General features: G+C 68.8%; 1 protein-coding gene across 10 annotated transcripts in view; it reads left to right on the forward strand.

Moving 5' to 3' along the window:
- Positions 1-417: 417 nt before the first annotated feature.
- BRSK2 (BR serine/threonine kinase 2) overlaps positions 418-25757 on the forward strand; it is a 59948-nt gene continuing 34608 nt past the window's right edge. For 9 of the 10 annotated variants that reach the window (XR_009187454.2, XR_009187456.2, XR_009187455.1 and 6 more), the window contains exon 1: positions 433-545. Coding sequence is in view for 6 of the 10 variants with exons in the window: in XM_058304922.2 (XP_058160905.1) it covers positions 452-545 (94 nt within the window). In the remaining 4 variants the exon portion in view is untranslated. Of the gene's footprint in view, positions 546-25757 lie in introns of all 10 variants that reach the window. The other variant, XR_009187457.2, reaches the window with a different exon arrangement.

Consider the following 25757-nt stretch of genomic DNA (forward strand, 5'->3'; position numbering starts at 1 on the left):
GATTGGCCGGCGCGGGTGCCACTCGCCGCGGGGCCCGGCGCTTCCGCCGACGCCGCGGCACCGGCTGCGCTCGCTCGGGCTCGGCTCGGCTCGGCTCGGCTCGGCCCGGCCCGGCTCGGTGCGCGGCCGCGGACGGGCGTGCGCTGGGGGCGCGGGGGGCGCGGGCGGCGGCGGCGGCAGCCTGGTGCCCCCGCCCGCCCTGTGGGTCGAGGAGCGCGCGGCGTCCGGCTGGCCCGGCGCGTCCGGCCGCCTCCGGAGCGGGGCGCGGGGGGCGCGGGGCGCGCGGGGGCGCGGAGCGAGCGAGCGGCCCGCCGGGGGCGCCGCGGACCCGGCGCCAGGAGGGCCGCGCACGGCGCGCGGACGGACGGACGGCCGCCCGCCGGCCCCTCCCTGCCCGCCCGCCCGCCGGCCGGTCGGGGCGCCCACCTCGCCGGCGCCGGGCCCGGCAGCGATGACATCGACGGCGAAGGACGGCGGCGGGGCGCAGCACGCGCAGTATGTGGGGCCCTACCGGCTGGAGAAGACGCTGGGCAAGGGGCAGACAGGTGCGTGGGGCGCGGGCGCGGGGGCGGCCGTCGCGGAGGAGGCCCGCGGGGGGACGGCGCGCCGGGCGGGGGGCGCCGCCGAGACCCGGGCCTGCGCCCCGGCCCGCCGGCGGTGGCGGTGGCGGCGGCCGCGAACAATGGGCGGCCCGGCCCGGCCCGACCCGGGCGCACGACCCGCAGGCCGCGCAGCTGCGGGTGCCGGGCGCGGCCCAAGGACACGCGCCGGGCGCGGACAGGCGCGGGGACCGGCCAGGTGCGCGGTCCGGAGGCCGCATCGGGCGCCCGGCCCGGGCCATTGTGCGGCGGCGGGGCCCGGCGGGCGCCCATCTGCCGTCTGCGCGCCCGCGCTAATGGGCGTGCTCCCAAGCAGCTGCGCCCCGGCCACGGGCCCCCCGCCGGGCAGTGAGCGGCCTGTGGGCAGGGGCGGCCGGCAGGGCCCCCGTCGCCGCCGCGCGTGTTCGGAGGAGCCCGCGGCCCAGCGCGTTCGCCCTCGCCGGCCTGGGACCTCCCTCCCAGGCGGGGGTGAGATCGCGCTGCGTCCCGGCGGGGGCTGGACAGCGCCTTGGCCTCCTCGGCCTCCGCAGGCGCCGGCTGTGACTCTGCTCCTGGCTGCCCGCACCGTGGACCCCGGGGCCAGCGGTGCAGGGCTGGGCCTGCGGCAGCTCCCCGGCTGTCTCTCTGTGATGGGCTGAGGTCCCTGCAGAGGCCGCGGCAAGGCCGGCAGTGGCCGCGACCGCCCTTGCATTTGGCCAACTTTTCCCCCGCGGCCCGGCCAGCCCCCTCCTCTGGTCAGCCAGGCGCGTTCACAGAGTTGCCTTTGTCGGAGGCTGGGCCTCAGCCATTTTCTTTCTGCTCCCAGGCCCGCGTCTCTCCTGGCAGCTCCAGGCAGCCCAGCAGCAACGATGCTTCTCCTTTCCTACCCGGGGAAGTGCCTTAGACCTGGGGGGCCGGCAGGGGCCCTGCGGGGCTCGCGCAGCCTGGGGGCTCAGGAAGAGGTGCGAGCACAAGCCCTGGCCCTCCCCCAGGCCCCCAGGGCGGCAGGGGCCAGCGCCGGAGGCAGAGGTGGCCTTCGGGAAAGTGGACCAGGCCTGGGCTCGAGGGGGAGGGGGAGGACCGTGATGTGACTCAGGCAGAGTGCTCGCCGGGTGCCTGGGCTCGGGGTGCCTGGTCTGGGAGCCCCAGGGGGCTGTGCCCGGGTAGAGAGCCCTGTGCCCGAGCAGCCCCCGAAGCTGACTGCAGGGTCCTGGGGGGACCCCAGCCACAGGGCGGTGTCGAGGGAGTGGGGGCTTGGGGAAGAGGTAGACAGCTGGGGTTCAGTGGAGTTCAGGACACGCGTGTTTCCTGGACAGGGCAACTGTAATTTGTGAAATCCACGGTGGGGTAGGACTTAGGGCAGCACGGGGCGGCGATCAAATTATCTTACCAATGAAGCGTCATCATGGGAAACCCCCGCGTCAGCGCCGACAGGTGAGCTGTGTGCTGCGCTGTGCGTCGGCCTGGCCTCCACACCTCCTGGCTGCCACTGGGACGCCACTCATTGCAGGACGTTCCCACCATGATTAACAGCGCCGAATGCAAGAGGACGCCGTGTGTGGCAACAACGTGCTGCACGGTGACACTTCGGGAACACCGCGCCGGCACCCGCTCCTCCCAGGGCTCAGGCTCCCCTCCCCCAGTAAATTCGGTGCTGCACTTGGGCGAGGTCCCTCGTGGGCTCCTTTGGGCGATTCTCACAGTGCCTGTGTCCTGGGAAGGCCGGGCAGCGGCCTGTCCCGTTGGCCCGCCTCCAGGCTCTGCTCCGCCGCCTGAGGGTCACCTGGAGTTTGGCGGCGTGCGTGGGCCTGGCCCTCGCTGGCTGCTTTGTTTTCTGCACCAAATGCCAAGCAAGTAGCACTTTTCCAAGCCTGCCCTTCTGCTCCCAAGATACACTTTTCACTTTATCTGGGAGATAAGCGGCCTGCCGGAGACCTCCGTGGGAGAACGTGCAGCCGGACTCCCTCTGCGGCCCATCCCCCGACGCCCCAGTCCTGCTGGGGCTGCCCGGACAGAGCAGGATGCCCCGGGCGTGGCGGGGGCGCCTGCTCAGACCTTGGCGCCAGCCGGCTTCCTCCGCGGCCAGCGGTGGGCTCCCCTGCGTCTTCACGTTCTCCGCTTCTCCTCTGCCCGTGGTAGCTGCGCCTCGTGACGGGGCGTGGGCGGGGCGGTACGGGTGGCCTGGGGGGGCTCGCCGATGTGCTCAGCTTCGCTGCATTTGGGGAGTTGTGGCGCAAAGCACACCCCCCAGGTTGGTGGGGGTGGGCTGCCAGGGGTGGGGCGGCCGCGCAGCCTCCTCCGCCCTTCTTAGAGCCCCAGGGGAGCCCCCCGCGACAGGCACGGTCGAGCTGGCACTTGCTGTTGCGTCTTCCCGGTGGCCTTTGGTTCCGGGTCTTGCTTTGGGAGCCCCGGAACTCGGCTGCGTCCTGGGTGGGTCTGGCCTCCCCACCGGGGCAGCGGCGGCCGCAGCCACTCAGGACCCCGTCCTGCTCGGGCGTCTCGTTCTGCACAGCGGCGCGTCGGCTGCCCCAAGTGTGGCTTCTGCGTGGGCGACGAGCGTAGCTGGAAGTCGCCTGGCCGGCGGGGACGATGGCTTGTGGCCGCCAAGGACGCCGTTGGAGGGACGGGGATGTGCCAGGCGGCCAGGGGTCCTGGGGCCGCTGGAGGGACGGGGATGTGCCAGGCGGCCAGGGGTCCTGGGGCCCTGTGTCCCCACAGGGGCCGGGCGTCCGGTTGCCCAGGCTCTTTGACCGCATTTCCCCGATTCGGGGGAGGCTCACTGAGCCCTTCCCTGGGCTGGGCCGGCCGCGGAGAGGCTGAGCCAGGGGCCGTTGAGGGCGCCTGCCGGGGCGGGGTCACCCGGGGTGTGTGTGCAGGACGTGGGGGCGCTACGAGGTGCAGGAGGCGCTGTCGCAGGGGCCCCGTTGGGGAGTGGCACCGAGCACCCCGCGCCCAGCAGTCTCCACTCTGGAGCCCATCCGGCCCCCGTGGGCCAGGGGCTCCTGCGGGAGCAGGGGGCGGGCAGCGGGCCCCGGAGCCGCCTCACCCTGCGGGCCCTGCCCCGCAGCAAGCCCTGCGCCCCGCGGGAGGCCGGGCACGCAGCGGGCGCGCTCTCCAGCGAGGGGACAGCCGAGCAGGGGGTGGAGATGGGAAGGGGCTGCCCCCGCTCACCTGGCCAGGGTCCCAGGCAGGGAGGGGGGGTGGGCGCCGGCAGGGCCTCACGAGCAATCCCGGGGCGCCGGGGCGACAGGCTACAGGGGAGGGCCGTGAGAGGGGTGAGGTGGGCGACTGGAGGGGGTCTGGTGGGCCCTGGGGGCCTTGGCAGCCTGAGGTGCCAGAAACAGCCCAGGTGGAGCCGACGGGTGGGGGAGGCAGAACGGCGGGGGGAGCGACTGGGGGGCGAGGCTGGTCTAGAAAGGCGAGCGCGGGCCCCTCGGGAGGTGGCGGGGGGCCGGGCGCTGGGCGCGGGGGCTGCCGGGGGCTGCGGGGTTGAGGCCCAGCCGTGGGGGGCCAGTGTAAACGGGGGGCGGCCAGGTGGAGCGGGGCACGTGTGTGGCCGGCTGGCGCCTGTGGCTCCTGTGGCCCCGTCGCAGGACGGAGGGTCACACCCCCTTGCCAGGACCCCCGCAGTTGTCCCGATCCCCTCCCTCTGGGCGTCCAGCCCTGTGGGTGGTCTGTCTGAACCCCTCTTTGCAAACAGGGTCACAGCCCTGCTCAGAACTCGGGGGGCTGCTCGAGGGTGGCAGCTGCTTGGGGGGGAGCGGAAGCCCGTTTGCCCGCTGTTGTCGTTTTTAGAAATGCGAGGTGGCAGGACCCTATCCCCGGATAAAGTCGTACGCAGACCCCAGAGGGGCCGGGGCATGGTGGGGGTCCTGTGGCCTGTCCGTCCCCCACCCCAAACTATGGTGCGGCCCCCACCAGTGCTCAGGGCTCTGGGGTGTCGTTGGAAAGCCCCCTGGGGCACCCCTGCCCACCCGCGACTTTGGTCCTTGGGCCAGGCCTTGGGGTGCAGCGCTGACCCTTCCCCGGTGGCGCAAGCTCTCCACCCAGGAGCTGGCGGTCGCTGGGCCGCAGCTTGACTCGAGGGCTGGGGTGCGCGGCCTGCGCGTCAGAGGTTTGCTCTGGCAGTGGTGCGGTGCCCGCAGAGGCAGGAGATCCGATCCAGCGGGAAGGGCGTGCCAAGGAGCAGGACTGGCCTGGGCGAAGCGCAGAGGCTGGAGGGTTCTCTGGGCAGGGCCAGGTGCCCCTGAGAAGGTGCTGCTCCGAGGGGCTGTGGCCTCTGCGGTGTCCAGTGGCCAGTGCCCCCAGCCTCGGGCAGGCCATGCCAGGGAGAGCCGGACGGTCCCTCGTGTTTGGTCTTTGCCGGGCCATCTGCCCAGGTGGACAGTGGTCTCTAGAACCATCTGGGAGCGGGATGCTCCGTGCAGCCGCCTGGCTGCTCCCGACTTAGTGTGTGGACGCTGCACTGGGTTCTCGCTGTGGGTATAGCACCTCGGCTGGCACGTGCTGTGGCCCCCGGGCTCTGGGGGGACCCATCCCCCCCGATCCTCACCCAGCGCCCCAGGAGTGCTGAGTGACCACTGCTGTTCGGCCCCTGGGTCCCTGTGTCCGGGAGTGGGGGCTGTGGGCCCCGAGGGACGCCAGGCCCCTCCCCTGCCTGAGGGTGGCTGCCGGGGGATGGGGCGTGGTGGACTCGCGCCTCGAGGGCTGGCTCTCCACGGTGGCCGCAGGGCCTGGCCGCAGGCTGCCGGCGCTGGCCTGGGCCTGCCCTTGGGCAGCCGATCTTGGAAGCGGGGCCCGCGTGTGCGCCTTGCGGGGTGCAGGCGGGGGTTGACCACTGCGGCGTGTGTGCATCTTCCTTTGGTCATTTCTTCTGGTCTTCGGCCCTGGGTTGGTTTTTGAGTGACCCCCGTGCCCAATGGCAGCACTGCCCTTGTGCTCGGTCTGCCTGGGTGCGGTCCCTGCCCCGCCCCGCCCTGTGCTGGCACAGGACAGAGCCTTCCTGGGCCGGCCAGCGGGGCAGCTCTGAGGCAGGATGCTGGGCGGCCCGAGCCAGCCAGCGTGGCGCGTGGGAGTGTCCGCGGCTCCTGGTCCAGAGCCCACCGGGCCCCTAAGGGCCTCCACGGAGGCAGGGCTGGCCTCCTCGAGGGCCCGGGGGGACCGGGCAGCCAGTGCCCAGAGTGGCAGAGGAGATGGCCGACCCTGTGAGGCCAGTGCCCCACAGGTTGTGCCTGGAGGGCCCTGGGCCCCGAGAGCCCCCCAAGGCTGTCCCCTACATGCTGGGCATGGTGCCAGCTCTGCCACGCCCGCCTGCTGCCCACCACGCTGGCCAGCTCCCCCCGCCCCGGTTCACCACGCTGGAGGGGAGGGGGATTCAGCTGGAAGGTGCACAGTCAGACCCGGGGGCTCCTGGGGGCTGATGCCTGGCCCCCGGTGCTCCTTCTGGGGCCAGTTGCCGGACGGCGAGTGGGGTGAGTGGGCGAGGCCGGGCAGGGCTGGCTCCCACCGCCCCGGCATTCCCCGAGTTGATCTGCCCTGTCGGGCCACACCCCAGGACCCATGGGCCCCCTGGCCACCTTGGGGCTCTACGGGGCAGCTCTCCTCGTCTGTGGCCACTTGGGCGCTGGACCCTGAGCCTGAGCCCTCCCTCTGTAGGGTGGGGTTTGTGGAGCGCCTGGGGGCTCCGAGAGCTGGGAACAACATCTGGGGCCCCTCTGAGTGTGGGCAGGAGGGCGGCGGCCGGGCCTGTTGGGGCCAGCGGGGCGTGAGGGCCCGGGTGGCCGCCGAAAAGGCCACCTGCCACCTGGACCCTGGAGTATGGGGCAAGGCGCGTCTCCCGGTGGCTCCTGGGCGGAACCTTCCACGGCTTTCTGAGGCTGGCTCTCGGCCGGCAGACTGGCCCCCAGGGTGGGAGGTCCTCAGTCCCCACTCGCAGCCCCGCGTCCTGGCCTGGACGGCTGCGCGCCCGCAGGTGCCCCGCCGGCTGCCCAGGCCACACGCCCGCTGCCCGGGCTGGCCGCCTCTGGCTTGGGACAAGATGGGGGCAGGGCCGCGGCAGGGGCCAGGGGCACAAAGCGGCGATTGTGCGGGCCTGGCCGCTGTGGCTGCCTCGCCGTGCCTCTAAGGGGCCAGTGTTCTGCGGCCCCAGCAGCTGCGAGGCGGGGGCCGCCCCAAAAGCAGCGCCTGGGGAACGGGCGCTCCTGGAGAGGACCGGCCTCCGGCTTCCTGGCTCTCCCTGCCCCTCTGCCAGCAGCGGCGGTGACCATCATCTGGGGACTGGCCCGCAGCCACCTCAGGGCCTCCCCCAAGCCACGGCTGGGCTGGTGGGGCGCGAGGCCACGTGCTTTGATGTGCGCGGAGCCTGTGGCAGGGGCTTGCTGACCTGGGACACTCCCTGGGGACCCGCGGGGTCCCGTCAGCCCCGGGTGGGTGCACGGGGACAGGAACACCCTCCTGCAGGACCTGCTGCCTCCACTGCCCCTGCCAGCCCTGTCCACCGGCCTGGCGGAGGAGGGTGGGAGATTCCGGAGCCTGGTGGTTCTGGGCGGGTGGGGATAGGGGGAGGGGGACCGGCATGACCGAGGGCCTGGGTCCCTGGCCCCTCGTGGCAGCCTCAGGCCCACGACCCCGGGGTGGCGCCTGGGGCAGGGGCTCTTGGGCCTGTGTGGGGGCCTATCCCAGCTGCCCACCCTGGGCCTGAGGGCCCTGGAGGCCGCTCAGTGACCGGCCGAGTGACGCAGCCACAGGCCAGCCGTGCGTCAGGCCGTGGCCTCTGCACTCTGGGTGCCGGGGTCGGGTGTGGGCGCAGCGGGTGGCCGTGTGCCAGGAATGCGGCTTCGCGGGCGGCTCCGGTCCAGCTCGGGGCAGGGCTGGGTGAGGCAGTGCCTGGGGTCATCCTGCCCCCGCTGTGAGGCGCCACCCTGGCCAGTGCAGGGGAGGCCCAGCGCCGCCCCTTGGGGCCTTGTCTGGCTTGGGGTCAGTCCCCGGCTGGCCGCTGCCTTGGGCGGGGGGAGGCCAGGAGCACACCCCCAGAGCCGGCGCTTCCTCTCCAGGGCCGTGATTTGGGCGGCCCCTTGGTACTGACACCGGCCCCAAGTTGGAGGGGCCTGGAGGGCAGCGGGTGGGCGGTGGGCACTGGGGGTGCCTGGCTCTGCAGATGCCATGACGAAGCCCCCTCCCCAGGTGGTGCCAGGCTCCGGCCTCTGCGTGGCGTTGGGAGGTGGTGACTGGAGCCCCCGTCCCCGCTCTTGCTGCGGGCCCTCAGCCCAGGGCTCAGCCGGGGGAGCGGGGGCCCTGGGGGGGACATGGGGCCTCTCAGGGTGGTCCCTGCAGCGATGGTTTGGTTGAGGGGTCTGGGGTGCTTATGGGTCCTCTCTGTGACGGGTCCCTGGGGTCAGGCCACCCGTGACCCAGTGTGGAGCCCCCAAGGCGGGGCTGCCTGTGGTGCGTCTGTCAGCAAAGCGCCCCGTTTCAGGGTTAGACCCCGCAGCCCGTCGCTGCACCTCAGTCCCCTTGTCCGAGGAGGCCTCTGGGTACGTGTGCCGAGAGCGGGGTCCGCAAGGCCGCGCAGCGCGGGGAGGGGACGCGCCCGCCCGTTCCCTGGGAGCGAGCAGAGATGGGCCATGCAAAGCCGGGCTGCGCCGCAGGGGTGGTGGGAGCAGGTGGGGGCGGACACAGGCCCCAGCGGCTGCCCCGCGGCTGGGTCGGACTCGGCGCCTCTGATGCCCACGTGGGGACTGCATTCTCCTTGCAGACCCCCACGGAACTCTCCTGTGCCTTGACCACTGCGCGTGTCTCCAAGCAGTACCCACCCCCTGCGGCTGTCGGGGTGGGGGTGTCATGCAAACCTGAGACCGAGTTGCCGGACTCTCACCTCGCCCCCCTCCCACCCTCCAGGAAGGCAGGGGCGAGTGCCCAGGGCGGCCAACGACTCGGCCTGGGCTGGGGGTCTCCCTCCCGCCTTCCCCCCACTTTCCCTTTCCCTGCTGGGGGGGGGGGTTCCTGCTCCACCCGCAGGGCAGTGCCTTGGGGCCCACGGGGCGTGGGCGTGCACGGGACGGGCCAGCACTGCCCGGGCTTCGGCACATCACCTGCTCCTCCGACTTCTCTGGAATCGGCTGTCGTGGCAAATGCACAGCAGTTCTCGTCCCATTGGACGATGGGGATTTCCAGATGTCGGTGGAGGTAGAGCACAGTGTACGAGGACCAGCGCTGCCACCCAAGGCCACATGATGCCATGTCTGTCTCCTCTGTCCCCTTGGTTGTTTGGAAGCAAATCCTGTATGCCGTTAACTGTAGTATCGTGGCGTGTGTTGCTGTAAGGTAAGAGACGTAGAAGCTGAAAAGCGCGGTGCCACCAGGGCCCTGGAAGAACCAGCAGTTTCTAAGGCCCAGCAGCTGTCCTGTTGGACACTGGACTTTTGTGTTGGAAGCACATTTCCCTGAGCTGGGAGCACTGGGCGCCAGGTCGGCGTGGGGGCTCTCGCAGCCCTGTCTCCACTCCGGCCACCTGCCCCTGGCCTGCTCCAGGAGTCCTTAGCCTCGGCGCCCCCAGGGCTGCTTGCTGTGCCGCTGCAGGCTCCGAGAGCCACTGGTCTGGACGAAAGGCGGTAGGATGCAGCCTCCTTCCGGGGGTCCCTTGCCCCGGGCATGGTGGCAGGCACTGGGTCTTCTTGCCACCTTCTCGGTGCCCTACCCACCAGCTCCGAGCCAGGTGCAGGGTCTGCCTGGGCTACTGGGCCCGATGGCCGAATGGGCACTGCCTGGCCGCACATCCAGGTGCCACCTCTGCGCGGTGAGCCTGCTTTAGCCTCATCGTTGGGGGTGGGGGGCTGAGGCTGCACAGAGCCCAGCTGGGGGGTGGGGTCAGGGCCCGGTCAGCAGGCCACGGGGCGGGCCCTGCAGCTGGTCGCCCCCTCCAGACCCTTCTGCCGCTCTGGGAAGGGGCAGGAGGGGAAACCAAGACCCACCGCTGGGGCTGGGAGGGGCTGGCAGCACGAGGTGGGGCCTTCCTCCCAGTGTGGGCTGCACCCCTCCCGCTGCACCTCGCCCAGTGCTGCCCCCTCCCAGGATGGATGGGCCGAGTGGGGTGGGGGGTCCCCAACCGCGTCCTGACCGGCGGAGGCCCTCAGCGAGCGCGGGCGCCCGGGGCCCCGCCTCCCGGCCGCGGAGCTGTCCAGCAGGCCGTGCTGAAGCCCGGGCGCCCCGGGAGGCGGGGGAGGCGGCGCGCGGCCGCGCCCTGCGTGGGGCGACGTGCCGCGACTTACTTCCATTCTGCGCTGCTGTGCGCCGAGGGGTGGCATTTCTCTGGGGTGCGGCGGCCAAGTCTTCCCCGCCCTGGCTGGGCTGCTCTAAGGGAAGACCCCGGCCCCTTCCCCACCCGTGGGCAGAGGAAACGGTGGCCTGCCTCTCTGCGGAACCGCCCCCCCATCCAGGCTCTCACTGTCCCGTGTGCGGGGCCTGGGGCCCTGGCCACCTGGCCCCACACCCTCGGGACGCCCGTGAGGTCCCCAGCGGGAGGGCGGGGAGGCGCCCAGCAGGGCTGGCCGGCCAGTTGTGCCTGCCAGCTCGTCCTGCGTCTCCAGCCGTGGGTGCTGCCTGCTGGGTCTTCCAGGGTCCGAGGGTGGACGAAACGTGGCCGACCGCAGAAGGCAGGGCGGTCAGCGGATGGCCCTGGGCTGAGGAGAGACAGGTGGGAGCCGGGCTCTGCACAGCCGCCAGCCGTGGGTGTGAGGTCAGAACGTGGGCAGAGATGTGGCGGGCGAGGGGTGCTGGTGCCAGCCTCCCGCTGCGCCCCGCAGCTCCCTGGACGGGCCGGCCCCTCTTCTGCCGGCTCCCGCGGCTCCTGCTGGCCCATGAGGCTTTGGTGTCCTTCCGGTCAGGGTGTGTCCCGTGAGGTTCGGAGTCGGTGCCTGCAGCGCCCCTCCCCCTGAGCCTGGGGGCCCAGGAAGCCAGGGTGGGGAAAGCCACCCAGACCCCGGCCCGTCCACCAGACAGTCCGCCCAGGGTCTTGGGGGTGAGGTGTCTCCCAGCAGAGGCCAAGGCAGGAAATTGGGAACAGGGTGGCGTTTGGGAGGGGGGCCTTGGGCAAGGCCTGGCTGTTGGACGAGAAGGCTGGGAACCTGCTGGACTCGGCAGAAAAGCGAGCGGCTTAGGTGCTGCCTCCTCTCTGAAGAGGTGAAGGCACTTCCCACGCCGAACCCTGATCTCACAGGGTTTGCAGCTGGCCATCAAGCGTCCTGGATAAGGCGTAGGCAGAAGGCCGTGGAGAGTGGACTGCATCTACGCGGACACAGCAGAGGTGGACGTGGTGGGCCTATGTGCTGGGGGACACGCTGGAGCTTGGCAGGGCAGGGAGGTGCCATCCCAGGGGGCCTGATGGCCCAGGCTTAGGCTGGGACGGGCCTGTCCCTGTCACCCCCAGCCTCGTTGCTGATCCCTGCAGCAGGCTCTGGGAAGCGTGTGCGCCTGGGAGCCCCGCCCACCACACTCAGCCCCACCCACTGCCTTGGTCCCTCCCACTGCCCACCCCACCCACCACTCAGCCCCGCCCACCACCCCGGCCCCACCCACCGCCTTGGCCCCTCCCACTGCCCCGCCCCACCCACCACCCTCACCTGGACTGCTCTCCTCAGCCCTGAGACCCGCCCATCATCCTGGGCTGGATCTCCAGGCCCCGCCCCACCTGCTCCCCCGGCCCCCCGTAACAGGTCTGCTCCGTGGCCCCAGCAGCCAGCCCGTGGGTTTCCTGGGTTCTCCCCTAAACAGGTCGCTCCCTCCTCTAGCCCCTGCTCCCCACTCAGTATTCCCACAGCAATTCCAGAGGTGGAACATCTGGGCGAGGGGAATGTACTTTTAAACCTGAACCCACGAGCGTCCTCCCCGCAGTGCCCGGCGCTGCTTCATGGGCGACGCTCCCACGCGCAGCCCCCTCAGCGTCTAGCTCCCCGCGGGTGGCCGGAGTCACGGCTGCAGCGGGGCCTGAGCCCCCCTTCCTGGGAGTCCCTCCCGCTCACACCTGCACACCAGCGGCCTGCTCCCGTTTTGCATGTTCGGGCCCCTGACATGTCCCGGGCTGATTCTGAACTCCCCGATCCCCGTTTTATTTGGAAATGTGCTCGCCTGCTTTGGCGCACAGAGCACTGGGGGGCGGGGCCAGGAACTCGTGGACTTGGGCAGCTGCTCACCTGCCCCGAGAGGGCTGCGTAGGGCGCCACCTGCTTTGCTCCTCTGGGGGGCAACTGCTGCTGGTCCCCTTGGGCACGGGACAGGCCTGTGGGGGGGGGCTTCCGCCAGGATGGGCGGCAGTGGGCGGGCGGCCTGACCTCCCACCCCTCCCGCTGGCCCTTGCTGACCTGCGCGCCTTGCTCGAGAACGGATGGATATCTCGTTCACAGAAAGCCAGCTCAGTGGGCAGTCCGGGTGCTTGTCTCCAGTGCCTTGACCAAGAGGCCGGGGGGCTGGGCAAGTTCTCCCCGCCCCAGGAGGGCAGGAGGCGGCACTAGGGCAGAACCGCAGGCCTCGCAGACCCAGCAAGCTGCGGGCTGTTGTGCTGGTGGCCGCCTGGCCGTGCTGGGCCAGGGCACACCCGAACTGCCCCCTGCAGCCCTGCGCACCTGTCCCCACCCGCCACGGGAGCTCCCGGGAGACGAGGGCGCGGTGCCCATCTGAGCAGTCGTCCCGGCACCTGGCGGGGCCGTGCCTCCCCTCCTGAGGCCAGTCGTCTCCTCTCTGTTCTGACCCTCGCTGGCCCCTGGGGACCGAGTGACCTGTCCAGCTGGACCTTGAGGTATGGCCCTGGCAGCAGCCTGGGGCTTCCTGGGGGCCTGGGAGTTCACCGCGGGTGAGTCCTGCTCCAGGGGGGCCGCTGGCCGGCGTCAGCGTGTCTGGCTGCCGAGCGGCCTCCCCCGGGATGGGCAGCCGTGCCGGCTGCATGGAGGGCTCAGGCTGTGTGCGCAGGTGCCCCCCGCTCTCCCTGCCATCCCCGGGCAGGCGGATGAGGGCCGGGCCTGCGGCCTGGGCTGTCCCCAGCCAGTTCTTTGGACGTGCGCCGCTGTCATGCAGGGAAGGCAGGAATCTGGGAACGCAGTGTCCTGAAGAGGACCGGCCTGCGGGGCCAGCCCGGAAGCTTCTGCTCAAAGAGAAGCTGCGCATGCATGGAGTGACCCCTGCCGCAGCCCTGGTCCAGGGCGGCGGGGGGTAGGTGCCCGCGTGGGCCCTGCTGTCCAGCGGGGACTCGGTGAACCGACCCCTGCGGTCGGGCAGTCTCGGGATCGACGCGTGGGGCCTGCGCGCGCGCCAGGACCTTGCTCGTGCCAGGACCTCGTGCCCATCTGGGCCCCGGGTGGGCAGACCCCACGGGAGGTAGCCGGGCAGGGCCGCTCGCGCTCGGCCCCTGTCCCCAAACCGTGGGGTCGTCACTCCGCCCCCTCCGCATCCACTTTCAAGCCGTGGCGTGGCCTGTGCTCCTGCCTGCTGCGTCCTGTGGGCAGTGGCGGCGTCGGAGCCGGCTTTGCCTCCCTCCCCGTGTCCATCCTCCCTCCAGCGGCCTTGGCGCCGCCACCGCAGCTCTGCTGCCCAGTGCTCCCTTCTTGCCTGTTGACTTGGGGGGACGGGGGATGCCCGAGGGGTGCCTGGCTGGGCGTCCCACAGACGGGACGCAGGATGGGGAGGGCGGGCCGTGCTCGGAGGCGGGAGGTGCCCGTGTGTCCCAGTTACACAGAATACGCGGGAAGGTCACAGGGAGCCCCGCCCGGCCAGCGGCCAGCGTGCAGGAGGATGGCAAGGGGCAGAGGGAGGCCGCGGGGGAGCCCGCCCGTGGTGCTCAGGGAGGGGCGCGCCCACAGCTTCCTCCTTCCTCTGTCCTGCACAAGCTGCCCACTGCCCGCTAAGCGGCTTCCGCTACTGCCGTGCACTGAGGTACGCCCTGGCCCTCTTGGACGGTGGGGTGGGGGCGCCAAGGCCGCAGGTCTCGGTCCTTTTGTTCCTTCCTGAGGGGCCGAGACCACCGAGGCTCGCTGGCCTCCCTGCGCCCGCGTGGATCCCCCCGTGAGCTACGCGGCTTCCTGTGGACCCCTCAGCCGGGGAGCGGCGTGCGGCCGTGGGGAGCAGGTGCCGCGGGGCCTGAGCCGTGTCCGGCTTCGCCTCCCGGGGCCCTGCGCCCACAGCCTGTCCCTGATGACTCAGCTCCCGGAGTCCCCATGAGGGCCCAGGCCCTGCCTCTCCTGTGTCCAGCGTACGCCTCTCCTGCATCCGGGTAGGCGCCCGGGCAGGGTACGTGCTGGGCCGCAGGCAGGTGTCCTCTGTGCCCGCGTCGCTCTGGCCTTCTCTGCGCGGGAGGCGGGGGCCCCTGCCCTTTACAGCCGATGACCTGGGGCGCCCCCGGCATGTGCCGCTCGAGCACGTGGCCCACTCTGGCCCCCTGCCCTGCACCTCTGACCTGGGCGCCGGAGGGTGGGTCTCCTTGGGAGGAGTTGGGGGTGAGTGTGTGACTCAAGGGTGCCCCCTGCCCCCCTCCCCGCGAGCCTGGTTTCTGGACGTTGGGGTTCAGGCTGGTGCAGAGGAGCCCTTGTGAGGCCGGCTACTTCCGGACATAGGGCGGGCTGGCCATCTGTTTGCTGACCTCCGTGGATTCCCCGCCCCACGGCCCCTCCCTCCCGAGGAGCCTTCCCCGCCTCCCTGGAGGGTCGCTGTCCCAGCTCAGGGCCCTCAGCTGCTTCCATCTGTCCTCTTCCACCACACCTCTTCTCGACAGGTGAGCGTCGCAGGTGAGCCCCGCAGGTGGCCTCCACATCACCACCCTCTTCTCTGCAGTCAACTAGGGCACATCCTCCTGGTGTTCTGAATGACCGGCGGGGCGGCGGGGGTGTCTGGCCTGCTGGGGGCACAGCTTTAGGCTGCAGCCGGAGCCTGAGAACCCGGATAGAGCCTCTGGGTGCTGTGCCCGCCGCAGACCCAAGCTGCCAGGAGCTTGGGGGGGCCTGGGGAGAAGAGCGGGCTGGAAAGGGGGCATGCAGGGGGCATGTGGGTACCTGCGGGCACAGAGCCTGTCCCTTGACTGGGGTCTGGGGGAGACGGGGGTTGTGACCCCTGGGGGTTCTTGGGGCCGTGGGCGGGGAGCACCAGGGGAGGGCAGGGGTCCCTCCAGTCCCGGCTGTGTGGGGGTCCAGGTGGGAGGGGCCCCATGATGCTGCTTTGTGCTGGCGCTTTAATTCCTCGGACCCCCAGCCACCTGCGCAGGCGCTGCGGGGTCTGCAGGTGCAGGTGTCGGAACCGAGGCTGCAGGGTCTGTGGGTGCAGATGCCCCTGCCGCTGCGTCCTTGCCTGTGCGTGGGAGTCTGTGCGTGACCAAGAGCGTGTCTGCCTGTGACGCGGGCGGAGACTCCCCCGCCAGGGCAGGTGCCCTGCGCGCGTCACCACAGAAACGCCTCCCTGGAGCCAACAGGGTGAGCTGGGCGGGGCCGGCAGGTGCAGCCGGAGGAGCTACCTGGGGGCCCCACCTCTGTGGGCGGGGCCTGGCAACGAGCCCGGCTCCTGCAATCCCCCGCCCTCTCCCAGCTGGACCCAGGGCCGCCCCCGCCCAGTCCCTGCCCCGGCCCACCCTGTGCCCGCCCGCGCCCTGCCTGGGCCATGCAGCCTCCTCGCCACGGCAGCCACACCAGAGTGGTCCTGGCTGCAGAGGGGCCCTCCTGCAACCCCCCAATGGCGTCCAGCCCCCAGCACAGTTCTGCCAACAGCCCCCACCCCGGCCTCTGCTGGATACCCCCTCGGCCTCACACCTGCCAACACCTGCCCACCTGGGCCCAGGCTGGCCGCCTGCCCCAGCCCTCGCCCTGCCTGCCCCTGCGAAGCATGGTGTTCCTTCCAGCAGACCCCCTTCTCCTCCCCTGGGGAGCTCATCGCTGGACCCCCAGACTCCCCAGCTCCCAAGCCCTCGTGTTCCCTCAGCCCCTGGGACCCCGGGTCCCCCCACCCACATGACACGAGAAGGAGAGTGCTGTTGTCAGGCAGGGACGCCAGCTTTTCAAACGCAGCCTCGTGGGGTTGGGGCGCGGGGCAGTGTGGGCTCCTCAGAGGCGGCTCGTCGGGTGTTGAGCCACGAACGCCGGTTGAGAGGACTCCAGTGGGGTCACCCGGCATGGCGGGCGCTGGGGGCAGCCCTCCGAGAAGGTGTTTCTGGCCCATGGGGTGGTGGGATGGCAGGGGCGGAGGAGGCAAAGGGGCTGAGGTTCGACCCAATCCTGGGCGTCGCCCTCGGGATCGGGTCGTGTGGCACCCGCGCCCCAGGCTGCGGAGCTGGTCGCAGGCAGCTGGGAGCTTCACGGCACCCACGGAGGGTGGGCAGGGCCAGCCTGGGAGCTGCCCACGGGGCTCAGCTGGCGGTCTCGGGGCCCTACCATCTCGTCCCTGGCTGCTGGCCGCGCGCCCCTTCCCCCTTCCCTACCCCACCTCCGATCTCTGCCCTCCCACCTCCTGCTCCTGCTTGGGGAGTCCTGGTCTGGGGGAGCTGGTCCTGGGGGCTGGATGTGAGGGAGGGGCCCTGGAGGGAGAAGGTGGGGCCGCGGGGTGGGGGGAGAGCCCAGGAGGGGGAGGGGAGGGTCTACCCCCCCACTTCCTGCCTGCATCACACCCCGGCTGCTTCCTCTGAGCTGCCGCCTCTGGTCGCCATGGCAACCGGCTGTGTCGTGGCTGCGGCCCGGGTACCCCGTGACTGATGGTGCCAGAGAAGGGAAGGGGGAATCCCTGTCCCTGCGGGGGAGCCCTGGGCCCCTCCCTGGCCACGCTGGTGGACACGGAGGGCCGGGAGCCACCCCACTCCCACGGGCGCTCAGGCCCTGCCCCCTTGCCCCCCAGGAGTGGAGGAACTTGCCAGGGCCGTGCGGCAGCTCATCCGGCCCTGGCACCATGCCCTTTGGCCCCTCACCACTGCCCATCTCCCGGGCCCCATGGGCCTGGCCCAGCCCTCCTGCTGACCACCTCCCGTCCACTGTGAGGCACCCTCTTGCCCAGCCAGCCGCCCCCTCCTGGAGCTGGCCCCTTGGCTCTTCTGGGGCTGTGACCTGTGACCAGGGCTGAATGGCCCCCTAGGGGCCCACCCTCACCCCCGGGTGGGCCGCCCCACCCCTGCCTGGGCCCCTCTGCTGCTGTCCCGGGCTGGGCGGTGGCCTTTCTGGACCGTCGTGGGCAGGATGGAGTCGGGGTCTGGGCTGCGTCCACTCGCAGGAGCTGGGGAGGGGATCTTAGCACAGCAGCCCCAGGCTGGAGGGGCCTTGAGGCCGGCCTGGGTCCGGGACCCCAGCACCTCCTTCCCGAGGGACCCCTTCCTGTGTGCCAGGCTGGGGGCAGGGGGCTCCTGGAGCCATGGCTGGGACCCTGACGGCCGCCAGAAGCCCCCCCCCCCTCGCATGGGCTGAGTCCAGGGCCCACCCCCCACCTCCCACCCCTCTGGCCCCACATCCTGCCCGTGGCTGGGGCCGGGCTGGCCAGGGGTGGGCCCTGGTCTCGGGCCTGCCAGGGGAGGTGGGCTGCAGGCCTAGGGGCCCTGTGTCGAGGGCTGCCGCCACAGCTCCTTCCGTCGCCCCCTTCTCTTCCTCGAGCCCTGACCTGCCTTCCTCCCGAGCCGTGGGCTGGTGGTCGGTTGACCGAACCAACTTGCACGTCCCCAGCCCCGTTCCTGTTTCCCCCCTGCCCAGCGCTGAACCTCCGGGCCGGGCGCCGCTTTGGCGTGGACAAGCCCAGGTTTCCTGGCCCAGAGCCCGAGGGGTGGACGGGGCCTTCTCCAGCAGGTGCACCCGTCAGGGGTACTTGTCTGGGGAATTGCTCTGCGCCTCCTCGTCTCCTTTCAAGGCGCTGGGGCGTTTGTAGGTTCTTAGCCCACGCCTGGTGCCCCAAGCAGGCAGAGCTGTGCCCTGCGCGCCCTGAGCCCCGCTTGCCACTCTGGTCTGCTTGCGTGGAGCCACAAAGGCCACGCCTGCCTCTGAAGTGAGGTGCACGGCATTAAGTCTGCCTACTGGCCAATCCCATGCACAGAAGCTTCTAGAGAATGTGGAGCACTGCAGGAGGGATGGCAGGTCCGTGGTTGCCTGCAGGGGAGGGAGCGGGCCGTGGGAGCCCAGGACACTTTGGGGTGATTGGACACTCACCGGCCCGGCGGGGGGTTTATGCAGTGAGCTCGTGTCAGCCTGCCCTGCGCGGCGGGGGAGCAGCGGGTTTCGGGAGAAGCACTGGGGGCTCAGCCCACATCTGCTGCTCCCTCGCTGTGCACCCTTGGGGAAGTGCCGTGACCTCTCTGAGCCACAGAGGGCTCTGCCCGTCTGACTGTGGTGGGAGACTCGAGCCCAGATGTGTGCAGTGCTGGGGAAGGTGGCAGCGCCCAGCGTGGCTGCGACAGGGGCTTCCTCCAGTCGCCCTCTCCCCTCTGGAGGCTGCGTCTGCCGGGGACGGGGGGGGGCATCTGTGGGGGTTCCCGTCCCTGCATGGCGATGGGGTCGCAGTCGGGGTGCCCCCCAGCTGGAGCAGGTACTGGCAGGCTTCAAGCCGGCCCCTGAGGCAAGACTGGCGCGCCCTGCTCAGAGTGGCGGGGGCGCGGCTGGAGGAGGGGGCTCCGGCTGGGGGGAGGGGAACCCGGTGGGGAAGGGGGCCCGGGGCCGTGTGCCGCCTCGGAGGCCAGGGCTGGGGGCCGGGGGCAGCATTTAGCTCAGAAGGGAGCAGGGAAGGGGGGGCTTGCTGCCCGCCAGGCTGCTCCGTTGCCATGGCAACCACGGTGGTTTGGCAGGAAGGAGGAGGGGGAGGGCTTACGCAGGCCGCCCGGGCTTGGAGGCCAGCTGGGAGCCTTTGGGGGGGCCGGGGGGGCCTGGACTGCTGGGCTGAGCGGGCTCCTCCCCTGGGACCCCAGACCTGCCCGACTGGGCTAAGAGCCAATGGGCGGGAGGAGGGAGCCGGCGCCCCGCCCCGGCTGGCAGCCCCCCGCTCCTGGACCCCAGCAGCAGTTTGGGAGGGGGCAGCTGGAGGGGGGCAGGGCCAAGGGCCAGCTGGCTAGCGGGGGTATCTCGGTGCCCTCCCCCCGTTCTGGAGGTGGGGTCAGCAGAGACCCCGTCACAGCCTCACCCCCGTGGACTCCCGACTGCTGGGAAGCCCACCCTGTGGGGTCCCACCCTGGGCAGCCCCCGGGCGGGGTGAGGGGTGAGGGGCCCGTCAAGCCTCTGCTCCCTGCGGTCCCCAGGCCTGGCCCCCCAGGGTGGGCGGGAGGGACCCCCAGTGATGGCCTGAGCCCTGCCCCCCACTCCTGGCCTCCACCTGCAGCCACAGTGGCCCCCCTCACTCCCCCTCCTCCCCCTCCTCCCGTCCGCTCACTCTCCCTCCTCCCTCTCCTCCCCTCCCCTCCCCGCCCCTCCCTGGCTGAGCCTGTGCCCTGTTTCTGGCCTCCCCTTGGCTCTTCCCATGGCCGTTCCCACCCCCAGAGAGCCGCCTGAGGGGGCACACTGACCACTCTGCCCTGCTCGTTTCCCCGGGCGTGGAAGTGTTAGTTTATGTGTGTGCATGAGTGTGCACCTGGTGTGTGAGTTCATGGGTGAGTGTGACTGCAGGTGTGGGGGGCGGGCACCCCAGGAGGAGCCCCATGCCCCACCCGTGGGACTGGCCGTGTGTCCCCTCCCCCAGGAGCCGCCCTGTGTCCCCTTCCCTAGGATTGGTCCTGAGCCCTCACCCGTGGGGCTGGCCCTGTGTCCCCTCCCCTAGGATTGGCCCTGAGCCCCCACCCGTGGGGCTGGCCCTGTGTCCCCTCTCCTAGGAGCCGCCCGGGGAGGTCACCAGCCGCCAGGAAGGCCGCGCCGGGTCTAGGGTGGGAGCGCAGCCGTCTGAGCCAGGTCCTCGGGCCAAGTCCCCCCGTAGGTGGAGAGGTGCCGCCACCTGCCCGGGCTTGGGGACCCCTCCTGGGCCCGACTGCCGGGGTGGCGGGCTCACAGCCAGACCCCCACACCCCGGTCTTTGGTTCCCATCCAGGCCGGAGGGCGGGAGGTCTGCGCTGCGTGGTGGGCGGGGCCTGGCTTCCCAGCGGCGCCGGAGGAGCCTTTCCCGGTGGGGAGAGCCTGCTGCGGGCACGGCCGCACCCATTTCCTCTGCTCCCCAGGGGGCAGGAGGGGAGGGTGGGGCCCGCCTGCTCCCTGCGGGGCCCCGCAGTGTGGCCCCTGCCTGCCTGGCTCCCCGGGGTCTTCAAGGACTTGGCAGCTGGGCCCGGGGGTCTTTGGGGCTGCACCTGCCACTCAGCTAAGCCGAGGCGGACAGGCGCCACGGAGCAGGGGCGCCCGTCTCCCAGCCAGGGGTGCTTTGCGCCTGCGACCCGAGCAGGGGCCCCTGGCCGCCCCCAGCCTCTGTGTGTCCCACGAAAGGCAGAGGGGCTGGGCCTGGTGGGCGGTCTGGGGGCCACCGTCTGGCCCTCCCCGTGCAGACCAGGGGCTGGGGGGTGAGGGGACGCGCAGAGCCATCCTGCTGAGGGTCCCTGTGGACCGGCCTCGGGACAGAGGACGTGGGGGAGGGCTGGCCTCAGCTGGCCTGTGCGCGCAGGTCGTCCCCACTGCCCTGCCGGGGGCTCATCGAGCCCCACCCACCCCGCCTCCATTCCAGGGGGCTGCTAGGAGGCCCCCGCCCCCCATGTCCCAGGCAGATGGCCTCCGAGCATAAAGCCTGACTGTCCCGGAGGATGGGAGGGGCCGGGGAAAGCAGGCCGGCCATCTCCAAGGCCGCGTCTGGGTGGGCCCAGCTGCGACGGGCTGCACTCTGGGCTGGAGCCCCCTGCCCCCAGCCCCTGCCCCCTCCTGCTGGCTCCGGGGACCCTTTCCCCTTGGACCAGGAGCTGCTGCTGCTGCGCTCCTGCAGCCGAGCAGGGAAACAGCGGCAAGGGTGGGCCAGCAGGGGCCGCAGCCCAGCAGGCCGGCTGGGGGACATGCTGCCCGGTGTGCCGGGAGCCCCCAGCCCCGGCTGGAGGGCGCCTCAGGCTCCTGCCTGGAGAGGTTGACTGGGGCAGTGCAGGATGGGTGGGCTTAGCTGGACAGTTTTTAATGAAATAAAATTGCTCCCTGAGGTAGGAGGAGGCTCAAGGCAAGATTGCTGAGGGAGCGGGCCGGGCCAGGCGTTGGAGGGTGCCACCCGGGACCCCAGCGAGCTGGCACCCTCCCCCTGCAGCCCCCCAAGTGCGCTGGCGTCTGCCCAGGTCAGGGCTCTCAGGAGAAACAACCAACCCATGCCTTCCTCATTCTGAGGAATCGCCGGCGCTTGTGGGGGCGCGAGGGGCAGGGGGCGGGGACCTCGGGGGAACTTGGGCGGGAGAACGTCCCTGGAGCTTTTGGGCCCTCCCCTGGTCGGAGGAGGCGCAGCTCATGGCCGGCCACCTGCTCGTAAAGGCTGATCCCGCTGCTGGGCACCTGCACGGCAACACCTGAGTGGGTGTTTGGGTCACAGGTGGGCACGTAGCCCCCCAGGCCAGCAGAGGCCACGCGTCACCGCACCCCACGCGCGCCCCCGTCTGCCCGTGGGGGTTCCCCTCGGCGCGCCCGTGTCCACGTCCCTGGACGGGTCATGGCTCGCTCCCACGGGCCCCACCTGGGCTGGGCCGATTGGCCGAGTTCCTCGGCGGGGGACGGGGGTGGCTAGGATGCCAGAGCCGGCGGCGCAGGTGCACAGCGCGAGGGCAGCTCCGGACGCCCCTGCCAGCCCCCACCAGGGCCGCCCCGGCAGGCGCCGTCCCCGAGCCTGGCCCAGCAGAAGTGGCAGATGGCGTGGGGGACGGGACGCCAGGCCAGCGCGGACAGCCCCCGAGGCGTGGGGGCCTCTGAATCAACCTCACTTGGGCGCAGTGCGTAATCCTCGGAGCGCGCTGCTGGCTGCTGTTGGCTGGTTTTGTTGAGGATTTTGCCTCTAAGTTCATAAAGGCTGCAGCTGTCCCGGGCCTTGCTTCTCTAGGGATGTCTTGAGCCGGGGAATCCTCGTAGGGTGTTGGGAAGGGTTCTCTCCTCTTGTTTTTTGGAAGGGTTTAAGAAAGTTCATTATGGGCCCGTAACTTTAAAAGGTGCCATGTGCAGCTGTCGTAGGTATTGCTGGGACTCCCGGTCGGTAGGAATTATTTAGGGAGGCCAAGAAAAAGTAGCCCCGCTTTTAACGGGTTTTATTGTTTTCACCTCTGCCACCGGGTGCCCTTCTGCCTGCCCTGCACTGCCCACCCCCAGGCTGTCCCCTCTGCAGGATGGGCCGTTGCTGGGCAGGGGATGGCGGCTCCCCGGGCAGCCCCCGCTGCCTCCCCAGTGGCTTGTGCTCCGTGGCGGCCGTGGCACCTCCGGCTCCTGTCCCTTGGAAGGTAGCCGCAGCCCCGGAGCACCCAGCCTTGGCCAGCCCAGTGTTCCTGGGAGTTCTATTCTGTGACTTGGCTTTTACAGATTTTCGAAATAAGAGCCCCCAGGTCTGTTGCCAGCTGGGACCCCAGGCCACACGGGATGGATGGAGCTTGCCTCTGGCTCCTGCAGCAACCCTGGGCAGTATCTCGTGCCCGGGGGACCCCGCAGTGGACGGAGGAGGCAAGGCAGGGCGTGCTGTGGCCCTGGGGCGGGGGGGTCCCTGGTGAACTGGGGAGAGGGAGAGCTGGGTGCACCCTGGTGGGGACAGCCTCCTTGCCACAGCGTGTGGGCCAGTGGCCTGCAGGGAGACGCGCCAGCCCTTCTGGCCAGATGCCCAGGAGGTGAGCAGGCCACCCCAAAGGCTGCTGGGGTCTGTCTGGCTCTGTGGACCCTGCTGAGATTTGTCTTTGTTTTCATCCCGGTGATACTTACCCGTGGCAGCAAATCACAGATGGTTTCGAGAAGTGCTTCTCAAGCTCAGTGTGATCAGTCTGGATTTTTGTGTCTTTTTTTTTTTTTTCCTTTAATTTTCCAATCAATACTTTAGTAAAACACAGTAAAAATTAATTGCTCTAAAATGCAGTCAGGAACAGAAATCCCAAAGCCTCCTGTAACACAAGCCCAGATATTTTCCCGGATGCACGAGACATACACTTACCCCGTCAAGTCACTTGTCACCCTCCTGGGGCTTGTTCTCCATTCCTCCCTGGCACTGCTGTGAGGGTGTAGCGCCAGCACGCGTGGGTCCTGGGCTGCGGGCCACACCTGGCACAGGTATCGAGGCTCCAGGTGAGAGCTCGGTGTCCTGGCTCCCTTGCTACCCCCAGGCCACCCCTTAGCGTCTTCTGATGGGAATGCTTCTGCAGGGACTCACACCTGAGGGCTGGAACGGGGAGACCCCCCCACACCCCACCCCGCAGAGGACACCTGCCAACCCTTCCAGGTCTTCCTTTGGTTCCTGTATCCCCAGATATCATTGTCTCAGGATGCCACTTGTTCTGTGCAGCCGCAGCCTCTTTTCTGTGCAGAACAAGCCTCCCGACCCTTCCCACCTCTCTCCCCTCCCCACCGTCCTATCAGCTATGCTCTCACCTCCTGTTCTTTTTCCTGCCGTCCTCGGGGGCTTGCCGGACGGTCGGCTCTCAAAGGGGAGAGCGTGGGGTCAGCCTAGCTGTGAGTGTGGAAATGCTGAGCCGGGCCAGGTGGTTTCAGGGTTACCCTCCCTGCCCGCGGGCTGGGCTCGAGTGCGCACCCCAAGGCAGCCAGACCTGTGCGCGGGGGGTTCTGCTTTGAGATCTGTTTTTTATGGAGTTTGGAAAACTAGGGGTTTCCCAGACCATGGAGCAGATAGTCTCTTCTGACCTCTGCAGGTTGCTTACCTTCATGGCATCCAGCTCACACCCCCAGGGCTTTCCCAACGAGCCCTTCGATTTTCCTGGAGTTCCAGATCGCCTCTCTTTTTCCTGGCACTGATTACCTACTTATTGTCATCTCAGTTGCTTTTTAATTCACAGATGCTTTCTTTCAGGTCCCCATTTATTTCCCCCCAACAGGTGCCTTCCCAGAGCCCTCCGTCCTCATGCCCCAAACTGGCCTGTGGCTGTGCCTGAGGCCCCCTGCGGGTTTTCTCCCCAGGACTGGCCCCTGCTGCCCTCCTGCCCTGGATCCACTGCTTCGCTTGAGTTTGTTTCCTCATTCTGTCAGGTGACTTCCTCAGAAGCCACTAGAAGTGCCCTGAGTCTCGATGTCTGATGTGCCTTCCGCCCGCACTGGCGTGTGTATGGGAAGCGCCCTGCGCTCTGAAGGCTCCGTCGGCTCCCAGCCTCGGTGCTGGCGGAGAGATCCCGTCGGACTCGCCTGCCTTTTCCCTGCTCCTTGCACGAGGGAGCGCTCCCAGGTGTTACCCTTGTTGGACACACACCCCCCGCCGTTGCCTCTCGGTTGAGCCCCTTGCTGGGGGGACCCCCCTGCGGCCACAGTGCCAACACGGTGGTCACTTCTCAGTCCTGGAACCGTCCGCGTCTCCCTGAAGTGCTCCCTTCACCTGCCTGAGTCCACAGCTGCTGCTTTTCTCTCCACCCCACCGGCCTCCTGCCCAGGCCGCTTCCTCGGATTCTCGTCTTTCCAAGCTCTGAGTGCTGGAGGACCCCAGGGCCCGCCGTGCTCCTCTCTGTGGGCGCTCCCTTCCTGCAGCCCCCGTCCATTTCCATGGTGCTTGGTGTTTGTGAGTCTTTTCTGTCTTTTTACTTCCATCTATGTGTATCCTTAACATTTGAGGAATGTCTTTTGTAAACAACGTATAGTGTTTATTTCCCCTGGCTAATGATTTGTTTTAACTGGAGTGTGTACATCATTCACATTTATTGTGCTTACTGATGTGGTTTGGTTTTAAGTCTACCATCTTTCTGTTTGTTTTCTATTTATTTCTGTTTTAGTTTGCCGCAGGGCTGCTCATGCAAAATATCAGAAATGGGTTGGCTTTTATAAAGGGGATTTATTTGGGGTAAAAGCTTACAGTTCTGAGGCCGTGAAACATCCAAATCAAGGTGCCATCAGAGGTGCCTTCTCACCAGCGTCACCTACACTGATCCTGGGCTCTGGCCGCAGGGCCAGCAGGGTGGCTGCTGACCTCTGCCTGGTCTCTGCCTTCCCCTCTGGAATCTCCCAGCTCCCGGAGCTCAGCTGTGAGCAGCCACGCACAGGACTCGTCTCTCCTGGCCTCCTACATCTGTCTCGGCTGTCCTGTGTTTTTCCCAAGTTCAGCCCTGAGCTGAGGGTGCACAGCAGGGCTGGTCTCCTTGAGCTGCTCCGTGGCCCCCCTCCTGGGGATTCCTGCTGCAGCGATCCTGCAGTCCTCTCTCTCCTGGCAGGGTCAGAAGTGGCCGAGCCCCATTTTCCTGTGTGTTTCTCTGAGTTTCGTTATGATTATCAGACTCAGCAGAAGGGTGGAGACTCACCCTGAGTCACGCTGCAGTGGCATAGTCCAGCTGGAACCGTCTCTCACCCACACGAATGGATTCGTTTAAAACATCAGTTTTTTTCTTTTTGGGATTCATAATATAACTTAAAACTGTCACTGTCTCATTTGATTTTGTTTTGTTCTCCTTTCCTGTCTTTCGCTTTAATCAGGTGGATTTTTGTTTGTTTTTGTTATATTGGCTTTGTTTATATTTTTAAAAGATTTCTTTTTTATTTATTTCTCTCCCCTTTCCCACCTCCCCCAGTTGTCTGTCCTCTGTGTCCATTCACTGTGTGTTCTGTGTCCACTTGTATTCTTGTCAGTGGCTCCAGGAATCTGTGTTTCTTTTTGCTGCGTCATCTTGCTGTGTCAGCTCTCTGTGTGGGCAGCGCCATTCCTGGGCAGGCTGCACTTTCTTTTACGCTGGGCGGCTCTCCTTACGGGCGCACTCCTTCTGCGTGGGGCTCCCCTATGTGGGGACACCCCTGCGTGACATGGCACTCCTTGCGCGCATCAGCACTGCACGTGGGCCAGCTCACCACATGGGTCAGGAGGCCCTGGGTTTGAACCCTGGACCTCCCATGTGGTAGGTGGACGCTCTATCCATTGAGCCACGTCCACTTCCCTATATTGGCTTTAGTTAAACCTTTTTCACTATTTATTTAGTAGTTACTGTAGAATAGTGGTTCTCAAAGTCTTAGACCAGGAGCTCCTTGGAGTTCCTAAAACCTTTTGTGAGGCTAAAAATCAGTTTTCATAATATTATAGGATATTATTTTCCTCAGCTCAGTGGAGTTTTCCCGAGGCTCATGATGTGTCCTTGATTTGCATAAATGT

Source organism: Dasypus novemcinctus, chromosome 10 (assembly GCF_030445035.2).
Source record: "Dasypus novemcinctus isolate mDasNov1 chromosome 10, mDasNov1.1.hap2, whole genome shotgun sequence".
NCBI classification, from domain to species: domain Eukaryota; kingdom Metazoa; phylum Chordata; class Mammalia; order Cingulata; family Dasypodidae; genus Dasypus; species Dasypus novemcinctus.